The sequence below is a fragment of the Magallana gigas genome, chromosome 2 (assembly GCF_963853765.1).
Source record: "Magallana gigas chromosome 2, xbMagGiga1.1, whole genome shotgun sequence".
NCBI lineage: Eukaryota > Metazoa > Mollusca > Bivalvia > Ostreida > Ostreidae > Magallana > Magallana gigas.
The window spans coordinates 18,355,969-18,371,253 of NC_088854.1; the positions used below are offsets into that span (position 1 = coordinate 18,355,969).

General features: G+C 32.9%; 2 protein-coding genes across 3 annotated transcripts; one reads left to right on the plus strand and one right to left on the minus strand.

Moving 5' to 3' along the window:
* Nucleotides 1-146: 146 nt before the first annotated feature.
* LOC105322253 (splicing factor C9orf78 homolog) lies at nt 147-5,471 on the minus strand. Its single transcript, XM_011420879.4, has 9 exons — nt 5,311-5,471; nt 5,086-5,200; nt 3,966-4,024; nt 2,598-2,678; nt 2,378-2,446; nt 1,877-2,005; nt 1,395-1,531; nt 972-1,070; nt 147-518 (listed from the first exon to the last, which is right to left on the minus strand). The coding sequence occupies exons 1-9, from the start codon at nt 5,403-5,405 to the stop codon at nt 439-441; spliced, it is 864 nt and encodes a 287-aa protein (XP_011419181.1). The 5' UTR covers nt 5,406-5,471; the 3' UTR covers nt 147-438.
* On the plus strand, nt 4,378-15,221 carry LOC105323489 (uncharacterized). Of its 2 annotated transcripts, none has more exons than XM_034446692.2 (6): nt 4,378-4,467; nt 13,879-13,932; nt 14,303-14,468; nt 14,596-14,696; nt 14,918-15,028; nt 15,116-15,221. In XM_034446692.2, exons 2-6 carry the CDS (start codon nt 13,887-13,889, stop codon nt 15,124-15,126), a joined length of 435 nt encoding a protein of 144 aa, XP_034302583.2. In that variant the 5' UTR covers nt 4,378-4,467; nt 13,879-13,886; the 3' UTR covers nt 15,127-15,221. The 2 variants fall into 2 exon arrangements, with proteins under 2 accessions (XP_034302583.2, XP_065931425.1); XM_066075353.1 differs by lacking the exon at nt 4,378-4,467 and adding an exon at nt 8,582-8,658.
* Nucleotides 15,222-15,285: the final 64 nt, after the last annotated feature.

The window sequence follows — 15,285 nt, forward strand, 5'->3', positions numbered from 1 at the left end:
GTCATTAAAGGATAATACAACAGATTTGTCAACTAAAAAATTCCACATTCAAATTTATTTAATTCATTTCTGAATTTTATCGACTTTCTCAAATATACCGGTAAATAAAATTATTAAATGTAAAATTAAAAGAACTGGTTTATACTGATCAAATTTTATTTTGTCATGATAACTTACTACACAAAATCAAGTTTCTCTCTCTCTCTCTCTCTCTCTCTAACACATGGATGAGACATAATATTGATCCAACGAAGAAGATGCTTTGCTAGACAGAATGAGTTAAATATATCTTAAATTTCTCACTAAAACTCAATACTTTGTACCAGTGAAAGTCCATCAAGTAGATCTTATGCAGCCCCAAAAGTGTTTTTGTCTTTTATGATTTCTCTATAATTTGGTCTTCTGTGGTGTCCTATTAACACACACATGAAGAACTGATTAGAATCTGCGCATCTGTTTCTTAAACTTCTCATAATGAAAGTCGTCTGTGGCCTTCTCAATTCCTTTGTTTCCTTTATCTGTAAATAAAAAATAAGTATATGTACATTAAAAAGCTTTCCTTTGCTCTGGAAAATACATGTATATAAATATATATATATATATACAATGAACACATCGTAATATTATATTGAACATTTCTTGATGTCCAGAAAGTTTATATGCTTTAAAACAATGAATTTTATTTAGGCTGATACAATGTATGCAGATCATCTCATTTAAAATTTGTAAATTCCTTGCTATCCAACATGTTAAATGAGAGAGATTTAAACTTGGGAATGAATTAAACATTGTCGTTAAAACGTGCAAGGGAGATAACTCTGATCAGATTTGCTGTAATTTTTTTTGCATGTTTTGCATCAATTACCCTGTCAGATTCTATTTCAAGAAAGTACATTTTAAACTAGTTTTCAATATGATGAGGGGAAATAACTATTTTACAAGATGGTAGGTTGAATAAATGTAAAACTTGCCAGCCTGCTTGAGCTTGTCTGCATCACCCACTCGGACTGGCTCTGGTTTAGGGAGCTCCACCACTTTTTTGAGGATAGGTGCTGTGTCCTCAATGTTGACTGCAATAAACAAATCAATGACTTGTTGGGACAACACTATAAGATAACATTCATGAACTGAATGTATGAAAAATAATCATGTAAAAATATTTGAAATTACATTTACATATACTTAAATTATCATAACAATTATCATCATGTATACTAGTACAGTTACGTATACGGGCGGTACAGGTATACAGTAGATGAATTTTGAGCTGTAATTTGTGGAAATTTCTTCTCAACACATATCATTCTAAAAACACTGAATTACTTTACTACAGGCTAAGTCAATATCATATATATAAATGAAAAATAAGGAATACCAGCTTTAATTTATCTTACATCTGTTGTGCTGAACAAAATTGGCAGCCATGTTTGTTGGAACAAAATCGGACACTTCATGATCCTTTCTCCTCATTTTCTCCAACAGAAGCTTCTGTTTAGCTATCTCTGTTGATTCAATGTTGGCTATCTTGGCCCTGAAATTATTATAGCATATATAGTAAAATCAGATGCATGGAATATTCTTTCCAACAATGTTTTCATACAAATGTAATGTCAATGTTAGAGGGAAGGTCAAGGCTGACAGACAAATGAAAAAAAGATATAACTGGTACCTTTCCCAATTACATAAGGGGAAATTAAAATATAATTATTCTCTATGTACCAAGTACTTGCATCTGACAATAAACTTAAATTATCTTTGCCTATATATATAGATATTTTATTAAAAATTGGATAATATACTGTTCCCTGCATTTGGTTTTTATCAGAGACTTTTGCAAAATATCTATAGATGAAGATAGTTAACTTAACAAACTTACTCAATGCCAAGGTCAATTTCTGGTATTCCAGACAACATCTGATTGGACAACATGTCCTCCGTCCTTTTGCTGCCAGATCCAACTTTCAGTTTTTCAGGTAAGACATACAAAGCATCTTCTTGAGAATGCCTAAAACATTATCAAATAACATATATCATAGTGATAATTGTACAATATATACATTATACAGACAAGGATTTTCTAATTTATTACGGTCATTTTTTTCACTGAAAATGTATTTTGATGATGGTGAACAAGTTCGAATAAATATATTAATCATTCATTGATTAAAACTTCAAAATTATTAAGGTTTGAATTTTGTATGAAATACAATTAACAGAATTACTGAAAATGAAAATAGTATTTGAATAGTTTACCAGTAATCGATAAACTAGCTTTGTGTTAAACTCAAAATCTTATCAATTAACAAGCTTTGTGTTATACACAGTACTGAATATAAGTCTCATTAATTCCCTAGCTTTGTGCTGTACTCAACAGTACCCTTTAACAGGCGTTTCTTCTTTGTGATGTCCTTTCCTCTTGGCTAACTCCACTTCAACATACTTCAACCTGAAAACAAAAACATATTTATCTCTCTATACATGTATGTACAGTGTATTAGTATATTATTGGAAGAGAGGATAATCTTTCATGGGGTTTTTTTGCACCAATTTTCTATTACTATATCAAATAACTGTCAGCTATATGTATGGATACAAACATTTCTGTGTCTTCATCTCTTCTGTTTGTCTCTGCAGCAAAAGCTGTACCAATGGCTTCCACCTCCTCAGTTGTTAGTTTCCTGTTTCATATGAAGACCATATTATAGTGGCTGCATTTAATAACGCATTCAAAACACATTAAGGAATACCTAGTGATCATATACTGTTTAAAAAGCATCACAACTGACTGATTATGAAATCAATAAGTCATTAATATTTAAATGATTTAATTTTGCATTATCGAGGGTTGTTCGAAAATTATTGAGACAACACAAATATTTCCCTTTATAAATGACAAATTTTGATGAAAATTGGCATAAACATTGAAGAAACCTAAACAAATAACTGAATAAAGTAATAAATTAAAATATTTAATTCATGTATTTTGCTTACGACCATACATACACAAGTCAGTTGATGGGGAACCTGGTGCAGACAAAAACTTTGAGATAAAAAAACTTAAACAACGTACTACTTCTTAAGTGTTGGTAGAACAACAATTGATAATAAAGGAAATCAAATTATGTGTTTATTTTGCTATTTATTGAGATTAACTTTTGTGCAAGTTTCACTGGTGTTTGAGTTGGAATATGGATATAGTACAAATATATATACCAATTAAGCAATATAAATCTGACCACAATGGTTTATTACATTTTGATGCCATAGCAGCCGATGAATGAACATCAAATTTCTGGGAATCTTTAATCTTGGAAGAAGACCTTTTCAGGCTAAGCATTTGCTTCAACAAAAACTATACAATGTAAAGGAGTCAAGAGCTCCATTTTATTGTGTTTTTTTTTCACTAATTGTTCAACTAGAATCATAACAAGGGGACTAAATATCTTCTACTTTTTACACAAAAGCTGGTATCAACAGTTCTAAAACAAGAAGAGGATGACTGTAAGAGACGTTTCACAGAAAGATAAATTTTGGGTAAAATTTACTCAATTTTTCACAAAAAAATCAAGAATGAAGAGAATATGTAAATGTCGGTACAATGTATCTTAAAATGAAAATAAAAGATGGCAAATGAAAAAAAATTAATGTTTTTCATTTGTTTGTAAGGCTTTTAAACCATAGGAGCAAGAAAAAGATGTTGCGATGAGTATGGGGTTGCTTTGGGTTATTAGTTTAATTGTCAGCTTACCAGGAATGATCTAATGCTGTCTTTGACTGGAAAATTTTTCACATTGATATAGGGTATCTTGGTTTACTTTTTGGTAAAAATTTTAATGGTTTATCTTTTTCCCACAGGGAGTAAGAGTCTCAATAATTTTCTGAACAGCCTTCATTATGTTTCTTTGTATTTAGACTTAACAATAATTTCTTATGGAATATCTAAATATACTGAATTTTTTTTATACTTTTTTTTCAGTTCCTTCATATCCACCATGCCACCAGTCTCCAGTTTAAAAGGATCACTCTGTAAACAATTTAACATGATTATAAAAATATTCATATAAATTACATTTTTATTGTAATGTGGTATATGCTGGGTGACAGAAGGGACATTTATACAAACTTTAATATATATGTAAATCATATATAGTAACAGATTGATGGGCTAGAGATCATGATATCAAATAATGTTAAAAGTGCATATTCACCACAAGGTACCTTAGAAAAATGTATCAAATTCAATGAATATTGATTATACACGGGTTGATCCAAAGGTAATGTCACAGGTGTGATAAAATTATAAAAACGTGTTGTTAATTAAGTGACAGAATTTTGCCACTTTGAAATATCTACATATTAATTATATTTATTTATGTGTATATATATATATATATATATATAAATATAAATCTAAAACTCAATCCAAAATCAGAACTTCTGAAGAGACCATAGTATACAAAGGGTGAGGTAAGGATAGTCCTTTCTTTATTCTTTATGTTTGGTTAAAAATCTAAAATTCAATCTTTTACACAGAAATGGCTGGGATGCTTTTTTCACAATTTACTGTAAACTTTTCCGATTAAAATAACTAATCTATTGACCTTTTTGTGCATAAAAGAGTAATTTATCTGGTGATTTTAACATTGAGATCAGTTAAATTCAGGAATCTATAAAAAGTCATGACCATTGCCTTATCATATATGGCCAGAAATTAGTCGATGACGCAAGGCCTTGTCTTTCGAATTTCTACTGTATATTCCTTATTAAATGTGAGGAAATAATATCCATATAAAATTGCAAAAAGCAACCCTCATATATTTTAAAATCTCGCTTTATATTCAAACAGTTTGAGCACAAGCACCTGACATTAATATTATACATGTTATATACATAGTGTGTTATTATGTAGAGGGTTTAATTATACATGTTATATACATAGTGTGTTATTATGTAGAGGGTATATTTTTATATTATGAGAATATATGTAACGTCAGGTGCATGTGAGTTTTATCTATATAAAATTATGACGATACAATGGTGTTCAGCGGAATCATGTGACAAAGTACTCAGTTTACATTAACTTACACTATTGCGAGCCTGTTCTTTGGAAAGTTTCTTTCCTAATGCCAAAGCTGTTGCGTTGACGCCATTTTGTTTGTTTCTTAGTTTTTGTAGCTCCTTTATATCCTGTATCTTTGAGCTTTGAAAATAAGTAACTATTACTTGAGAAAACTATTTCAAACAATTGGTAGAATAAACAACTCACATTAAATAAAATGCAGATTGTCATAAAATAAAAATATTCCATACACAACATTTTCTTCTTCAGCCGAATCCGATTCACTATCTGACGATTTACGTCTTTTTCTAATGTTTCGCGATTTTCCTTTCTTAAAGTCAGCCATGACAGCATATTTACATCGTTAGAACGTTTGGGAAAAGGAAATCATTATTTTAGCATAAAGCTTTTAAAACACACAGATCACAATATTATAATATTCAACTGTAAAGACTAACATATTCCGGAATACAAACATCATCTTTGATTTTATTTAGGTCAGACGCGACCTATCTTCCATTTTTTCTATTTTTTTATCTCCACAATGTGAAGATTTCCACTTTGTAATTTTGTAATTGTATTTTTATGTTATATGATTCTTTTTTTTTATTTAGATATAAAGTTTTTAATATAAAATGTACTGTATAGTATGGTTTTATTTATAAGCATTCAAATGCATTTTGCATGCTTTTTTAAGGAAAATTCGAAATATTCTAGCTCTGAAATAAGCCTGGTAATTAACCCTGAATATCTGGGAATTAACAGGTTTAAATGTAAACAAATAAGGAATAAAATATCAAGGAAATTCAAAATTATAAAAAATTGAGGAACGTATCTTGTGTTTTTAAGTTTTGTTATGTATAAAAATTTAAAATATCTAACACCAAAGATCCTAGATATTGTCAGAGACATATATAACAGTATATACGTCCCTGATATTGTGAAGTTCAGACCGTCTCGATCCCTCTAAACCTGAGTATGAATAGGGCCGTGAAATCCCCCCTCCTCCCAACACCATAACACCTTTAAGAATTGAAATGTGCATGACACATTATTGGCACAAAACCTTCTTGGCCTTATAAACATTCGTTCAAATGACCCCCCCCCCCCCCCCCCCCACCCCCAGCTGCATAGAGACACCAAAAACTATCTATCCATGGGTACTCTCCCCTTATCAAGGCTTAGCACTTTCCAGAGATTTTTTAAAGTAGAAAAAGGAGGCTGTACCTTTAGTGGGCATGGTGTTAATATTGTGGGGGACTAGACTTATCAGAAATCTTGACATGCGAAAAATAAACAAAACAGAAAAGACAAACAAAAGAGGGGACATTGGTTATACACATGTACATGTAGTAACGTCTATCTTTGTAAAAAGAAAAAAAAAGAAGTTGGAGCTAAGCGCTAAGCCCCCCCCCTCCCCCCCCCCCTTTCCGACGCCTATGTGAAAGGTGATAAATTTCCCTTTAATATTCGAATCTGAAACGGAAGAATCACCTATTCGAATATGTGATAACACGTGTATGAATTTACCATGCACTAGTTTTGTAGACGATACCACCTACATGAATTCGTGATATCACTTGTGCCCATATATATTATAATATGTTTTACGGTGTGACCGTTGGGGCGAGCGCAGACGGAACCACACATCTGTCATCATTGTTAAATGCAACCTATGGACTTGCCCTAACCAAAAAACTTGGGCTTTGTTTGAAAACTTTTACCGCCACAAGGAACCCAAAGTTATTAAACTTTTATTCCAATGGTCACTTCCTAGGCTTATACACTTAAACAAACTACCTCTGAGCATTAATAAAATGTTAAACAGAATTATTTAAATATTTAGATAAACACAAAGCCGTTTTTTTTTTAATGTAAATACAATTATGTTTTATCATTCCTTTACCTTTTAATAATGATCATTAAAATCAGTAAACAATAAATTGTGTGTCTGTGTTATCTGTGTTTTAACTATTTTCCTCTGTGACATCAATTTTGTTTTTAATCTTTTCAATTTTTGTACGCTATATAAGCGTTGTAGACATGTGCCCTTTTTTAGTGTGTGAAATCCAATAAGGTTTGACCACATATGCAACTATATAACAAATACATGTAGATATTTTAAAACAGTTTAATTCTTTTCTTTTATTTATTCATTACAAAATGACGTGGCTGCACGTAGATCTAATAATGATTAGACTTTTTTTTTTTAATAATTTTTTGTCACCTACCTTGATTGGATAAATATGACAATAAATTTAGCATGGAACTTGCATGTGTATTAATTTTACTATTAAGCAAAAAAAAAAAAAAATAAATCATCAAAACAAAACTAATCAGCCAAAGAGTCACCGTTAAAACTGATACTGAGTACTTCCTACATGTTGGGTGCGTTCAGAGTACTGCCGTTGGCTGACAAAATTACCACTGGTAATTTTTTTTTTACCATTGGTATGCCAACGGTACCAATGTTTGTCGATAAAATTTGCCATAGGTAGACATTTCTGCAGACGATCTAGAGCTTTGTAAGCGATGCAAACTTTTTATGACGTCACAAAAATGGCAGATATTGTGTATTACATTGAAGGCAACAGATTAATTTCACAGTTTTTTTCCACCTTGAATCTTGTTGAAGCTGAACAATTCATTATAATCATTGTAACATGCCTGAAGTATAAAGGATTTTTTTTCTTTCCATATATGTAGGCACGTTGCAGGTGTTTGGGGACATTGGTTGGAATGTGACTGCCATCCAAAGCACCCAAAACATTTTGAAAATAAAGTTTTATCCAATTTTTGGTTTGTGATGTAGGCTATCTAACGTTATAAGGCCTTAATTTTTTTTCAAGGAGGAGAATATACTCTATGAAAAAACTTCCTTTTATAAATGTTCAGCCATATATAGAAAGTTTCCACAAAGCACCAACAGTTCTTTTTCAACAATAGGGGTAGGGGCCTTTGATTTGGATTGTCGTTGGCATCAACCATTGCATTTACTTTCAAATCTGTCCCTGGCAAAACGTTATCTAAATCATCGGGTGCATATGATAGTATAGTAATTTCATAGTGGTGACTCACTCTATACATGTACATGTTTTTCATAGATCTACGCACGTTTTGCAGGAGAAGAAAATATGTAAGAAAAAATGCTTTTCTGTACACCATTTATATTTCTGAATGTATCCTTTTGGTGCAAAATGATCAACGAGGCAAAAATATTGCATCTTGGTTTGACATGTTCCGCTAAATAGTCAGCCATTGTTAACAAATGGTACACCAAAGGTACCATTGTTAACATTGGTAATTTTTCCACTCTTTGTACCCCAAAACTCGTTCAGAGTACATATGGGTCCATAGGCACCAATGGCATTATTTGTTACCATTGGCAATTAGGTATTGGTACCACTGGAAATACTCTGAACGCACTCGTTAAATCCAGTACAGATGCTTGATCCGCCTCTAAATGTATCGCGGGAAATTAAAACGCGAGATCTTTGTGACGTCATAGTTAACTTTCTTTTGCGCTCGACAGTTATCGTAAATTGTCGGACAAATTCGGGGAAGGAAATGACGTCATATGTCAGCAAAAGTTCAGAAAGGTACAGTTTTTTTTTACGTAGGCTTATGTGTTATTTACTTTAATGTTTTTAGAAGGATTTTTTTATTGTTAAATGAAAATGATGTTTGCGATTTAGAGGTAAGAAGTTTCCGTTGAAACGCTTCCTGTTCCACCATGTTGCTATGCACTGCAAAGGATCACTGGGATAGTCCAATCCACACTTTGCAAAAGTTGTTCCCCTTTGCGGGGTCAACCCAAAGGTCAAAACGGAAAAAACAACTTTTCCCTTCTTTATGCAACCAAATATTTGGCCGCCCTGTGAAGATATCTCTCGGAATTTAATTTATTCCTTCGATGTGTAGGTTGCCCCAACTTGGGGTAATCCAAATTCACAGTGGAAACGGATTTCTAATGTCAAATGACGAAGTTACAACCCTCTAAACTACAAAGGCTACTGTGAGAAATATATGGGTTTTTCCCCAAAGATGGCGGCCAAGGGACATAACTTTTGTAAAGTGTGGATTGGTCTTTGAACAATGTGCAGATTTCAACTCGAATTTCCTCCGTTCGTACACGTTGTCTATGGAGCTCGCTACGCGAGCGGCGCTTCGCGCCGCCTCGCTGCGCTCGCTATTAATAGAAATTGGGGTATCATCATTTCAAAATTAAAACAGGCACGTAGCATCGTTGTCGAATTTGGAGGTGGGGGGGGGGGGGTCAGACTCATCAAAATAAAAATTGACAAGCAAGAAAGAAAAAGGAAATTTACAACTTTTCAAAAATCGTGAAAATCCTAATCCGGGGGGGGGGGGCGTACTGCATCTGTATAGGCCCTATATAACTTCTAAATTTCCAATTTTACTCTTAATTTACTTCCTCTTCCATGCTCATCAAAAAAATATGCATTATATAGTCAATTTGCTGCGAGAAAAGGAAGGGGGGGGGGGGGCAATGCCCCAATACTACGTGCCAGGAAAAGGTGACATCACTTAGCTATTTCAAAAAGCTAATTTTTATTATGTACACTGTCAGTTTGTCTTTATCCAAACAATAAAATGCTTTCTTTAGTGATTCATGCTGGATATGAAGGTGGCGACATCGCAGATTCTTTTTCTGCAATGATAACCTTCTTAACCTTCATAACCCGCATGAATCCTTCAAAAAGAGCATTTCATTGTTTTATATTTACATATTTCTTTCTTTCTCCTATTTTAACATAATAAATTGATTGTAAAAAGTAAGTCAGTTTAATGAACTTAATTACTGTTATTTAAATGTACAGCATGCTACGTTAGCTAAAAGAAACAACCAAATTATCTCCTATGGGAATATGAGTCTGACATCATCATGATTATTTCGCACAGTCCTTGATTTTCCTTAGAACAATTTTAACATGAGCTTGGACTTTGGGTGGATAGTTGTGTCAAACGGCTAAAATCATTACGATCTTGAGTCCAACGCGCTACTGTTTCGCCACAGCAACAGCATCCGAAGATGTAACTGTAACGTTGATACAACCAATTGACATCAAACGATTAAAGATAAGAAACTTTCCAAAAAAAGTCTCATTATTGTTGGGAATTTTAATGTTTAAGTTTCCAATAAACTTTTGAACAAATTAATTTGTACATGAGAATCATGAAAACGCTTTTTTAAGTGACGCTTTTTAAAGAACGTACAAGAATAAAAATTAAATTATAATAAATGAATTATTTCGTCTGCTCAACAAGTCTTTTTCGGTAAGGTCAATCCTGTATTGGAAAGAACATAAACATTTGTTGGTTTTTTGTGATTGTACAGCAACTTGTTGATTTAAAAAATGAATCAAATCAATTGATTAATTTGAAAGAACAAACGTTTGCTTTTCCGAGAATTATTTTTAGGGCGAGACAACTCAAATGTTTACATCATTAACGTTATATATACTACATTCAGCATAATAATAAGAGTGTTGTGTTGTGCATATAGAACCATTTTAACAAAAGCTTGAACTTTTGGTAGATACATGTATGTCAAACAGCAATGTAGGCCTGTCTATTTCATTGCTTGCCACTCAGCTCTTTGAAATCAACAAGATTTGTCTGGCTTTTGAGCTAAGACTACGCAATTGGAGCATATTTCGCTTGAAACCGCTTCATTTTTAACTTTCTTGACGCAAGAAATAAATAGCTACGTCTTACTGAAAGTCCAAGGTCTTGTTAAAATGGTTCTAGATAGCTACGTCCAACCGAAAGTCCAAGGTCTTGTTAAAATGGTTCTACATGTATATACTATGTCTAAAAAGTAGTCAGGGTTTGAATAACTTTGATACATAGTGCACTATCCAAACTTTGATACATAGTGCACTATCCACACTTTACAAAAGTTTTATAAAGTCCCTTGGCCGCCATATTTGGAGAAAAACCTTTCGGTTTCTCACATTATTTAGCCTTTGTAGTTTAGGTCTGTAACTTTGTCATTTGACAATGAAATTCCGTTTTTGGTGTGTATTTTGGTTGCAACAGGACAGGGCAGCCCACACATCATCTTCGCTAGGGTTTTCAGTCCACTTTGCTCCCCATAAACCGTTTATGAGGAGCAAAGTGGACCGAAAACCTTTGGCTAGCGAAGATGCCCACACATCGAAAGAATATATTAAACTCAGAGATTTTATCACAGGACGCCCAAATATTTGGTTGGGGCCAAGCATACAGAGGGAAAAAGTTTGGTGTGGATCGAAATAATGTCCTGGCGTCATCAGGCACGTAGCATCGGGGGGGGGGGGGGGGGCTTTTTTTGCGCAGCAAAGATTTTTCTTAAATTTACATACAAAAAATTGAATTAAGATGGAGTTGCCCCCCCCCCCCCCCCAACTTTTATGGGACCATGTAAAAATTATAATTGAAAATAAGGAAATCGTGAAATTGAAGTTAAAAGTAAACTACTCCCCCCACAGTTTAGGATTTTCAGGAATTTGGAAAGTAACCTTTGGCCCCCCCTTTTTTTTGCTTGTCAAGATTTTTTGGATGAGTCTGCCCCCCCCCCCTTTCAAAAAACGATGCTACGTGCCTGGTCATGGGTTTCCGATATCCGATAGTCTGTACACTAAACGTACCTCTAATAAATGACGTTCGCATTTATTTCTATGATAACTGCAGAGTGATTTATAATATTATTCAAAATTATTTTTTGGCTATATTTATAATGACCTATAGTTGCTTTGCAATGACACTTACCATGTTCTCTTGATATAACGCGGTATTGGAGTTAATCTATGAACGTTGCATGTACTTCATCATTTTATTTACTGTGTTTTTATAATAAACTATAATGACCTATAGTTGCTTTGCAATGACATTTACCATGTTCTCTTGATATAACGCGGTATTGGAGTTAATCTATGAACGTTGCATGTACTTCATCATTTTATTTACTGTGTTTTTATAATAAACTACTCATAAGAACGTTTTCTTTCGCAAACAAAAACAATTTACAAGAACGCGGACCTGCAGGGTTTGTTTTTGTTGATTTTTACCATGTTTACATGTATCTGGACAATGTATGCATTTACTTCGGTTGGGTTATTGTTCAACACAGGGATTTGAAATATCTGATGTTCAGTGTGTAATGCCACAAAAGTCTTAATCCTCTTTCAGAAATCCTTAATCTTTCCCATTAATTTGACTGTGTTTTTGTGTATTAGTAATCAGGCTTGGGGTAATGCTAAATGTAATGGTAATGCATTGCAATGCATTACATGTTTTCAAAATAATGCTAGTAATGTCTAATGCCACAAAATTAGCATTACAAGTAATGGTAATGTAATTCATTACTTTCCAAAATTTAGTGTAATGCTGGCATTACATGGCATTACTTTGCATTACTATGCTTATTTAGGCATGTTCACTTTAAAAAATGTGATTAATAAATGAATAGCTGAACTTGAATTTGATTAACTGTATTATAAAGAAGAAAGAAATAATTCTTGAAATAAAAATGTTTTAGTTGTATTAAAAAAGATTTATAAAATTTCATTTTTAAGTTGTTCATATTACTAGATATAACAACACAGTTTCATAACATTTTTATGAGTGTTGTTTTTAAGAGTTTTAAATCATTTAAACAATTTACTCCAATTAGTTTGCACTTCAATAAAGATGTGCCAACACACTAAGTATTAAAACAATCTATTGTTATAAGAAGTGGTAAACATCCCAATCCCCTTCCCTATGCCATGTCCCAATAGAATAGGGGACAGATATGCACCTTTAAGGGAAAAATGAATGCACTGTCCATCCATGATGAAAATCAAAATCACTTCCAATATTATAACCCATTTAAAAATAATTTAACTCTCTCTCTCTCTCTCTCTCTCTCTCTCTCTCTCTCTCTCTCTCTCTCTCTCTCTCTCTGTCTCTCTGTTGTACATGTATATCAAAAACATTGGTTTGGACTGATAGAAAATACAAGATTCATGTATTTTTTCTATTTTTTCACTTAATATATCCTAAGATAAAGATTGTCAAACAATCTTTCAGTCCCAGCTTCCACTGCACCTGAAGAACGTATATTTAGTATAGCTGGGAAGATTTTCAAACTAATAGGATGCAGTTAAAAGATGAAACCTTTGAAACTTTGATCATAAAGTGTAACAGCAATCTTTTGTCTTAAAGTGTCCTCAGCATAAAGAAATCCGATTAAAATTTATTAAGAAATATAACTGGGGAAAAACCCTCTGTCTATAAATTAATACAATTAAGTGTCCAAAATTATAAAGATTTGTGTTATCTAGGGAAATATCTCTATTTAGCTTTTTAATAACCGCAACATTATTCCATAAATTGTTTTTCTGTTATTATGTAGAATTCTGTGTCTCTATATCATATCTGACATTGTATCATGCCAAATGTCTATACATATCTTTTTACTTATGTAATATGTTGTTCATAATGCCACAAGATTATTATATATTGAGCAAATAAAGAATGACTCTTGTATATATAGTCATTGAATTTGAACCTGATACTGAACATGAACCTGTAGATATGTTAAAGAGTGTTTTATATTTGAAACATTTGCAAAAACTCTTTATTAGCTTTACTTTTTTAAAACAAAGTAATGGTAATGGTAATGCATTACTTTACTCATGTAATGGTAATGTAATGCATTACTTCAAGAAAATCAACTAATAGTAAGTAAATTTTTTTCTATCTTAACTCATTTATAGATAATATGTAATCATTATCTCATGATTTAATTTTAACGTGCCTATTCTTCACAGATATAGAGATGGGAATGAGGACAATCTTGATTCTTCTGTCTCTTGTTTCAGCATGTAAGTACATTGTACTACAGTACAGTAGATCTATAAATTTATCATTGACTTTGTGTTTGTGGTTGACCTTGATACCTAAATAATACAGTGGGACGGTGAAAGTTTAATTTTAGGGACTAAAAAAATAACTCAACATCTCTCGTTGATACGAGAACAAACGTTAGTCATTTTAAATCCTATTGGATCACATACTTATGCTAGTAATCATATTTTAAGTGAAATGAATTCTAAATTTTGTTTTAAGCACGTTCTTTGTTTTCATAAATATTCGATGAATACCATTTTTCGTGGATTTCGTTGTTGAGTAGTTCTATGAATGAATCAAATGTTCATTGATACCAACTGATGAGTTTATAAACTTGATTTTTAGGCCTGGCTTGCAAATCGAGTCTTTATGGCGAATGGACTGACGACAAAACCCAGCAGACCGTGACCTTTAGCTCCTCGGGGGTGACTGGATGGGACGTGAGAGTGTTCAGCTACACCGTGAACACGTGGAAGTGTGCTGAGGAGTCCACTGACCAAATCCTAATAAGGTACGATATGTTACTCAGATACAGACGAACAAACGAGAGAGAGAGAGAGAGAGAGAGAGAGAGAGAGAGAGAGAGAGAGAGAGAGAGAGAGAGAGAGAGAGAGATTCATTCTTATTTGTGCTTTCAGCTCATCCCCGGTCGACATCTACAGCCTGTATTTTGTTCTCCACCGATGCATCACGGTGACGAAAGAAACCGACTGTAAATATCAAATCACATTCAACAACCGTAAGTATAAGTATTCCGCATTCTCTTGAATCTCTGTCAATTCGATTATGTACATGGATTTACTGCAAACTGACATTAAAAAAATAAAAGGTTTTTCCTTTTTTCTGTTGAGTTTATTAAATATGACTTTTCGAAATTTAATATGCGAAATGTGTATTATTATTTTTTTACCATCGACACATACTTTTTTTTACCATCGACACAAACTCCTCTTTCCACAGCGGTTGAACCTAATGCAGGGTACGAGAGGGTCACTGTATTGATGAAGAATGATGACGCAACCTTATCTATGTGTTCTTCTGACGGAGAAACCCGAACAATCACGAAGAATGGTGAGTCGGCGACTTCCTTAATGCCCTTTTTTCCGGGCTTGTCAAAGTTTGTCAATTATTTGTCAAATGTACGTTTGACTTTTACAGGTTGCGTCTAGTCAAGTAAATCTTCGAGGCACTCTCAATCAACTGACAACGGACTTTGTCATCTGTTCTTGTAACATTTCTTCTAACTATTAAAATTTCACAAATATGTTGAAGTTATTCATATTTTGTAAAAACATAAACAAAGGGATACCAATAGAGTAAAAAATACC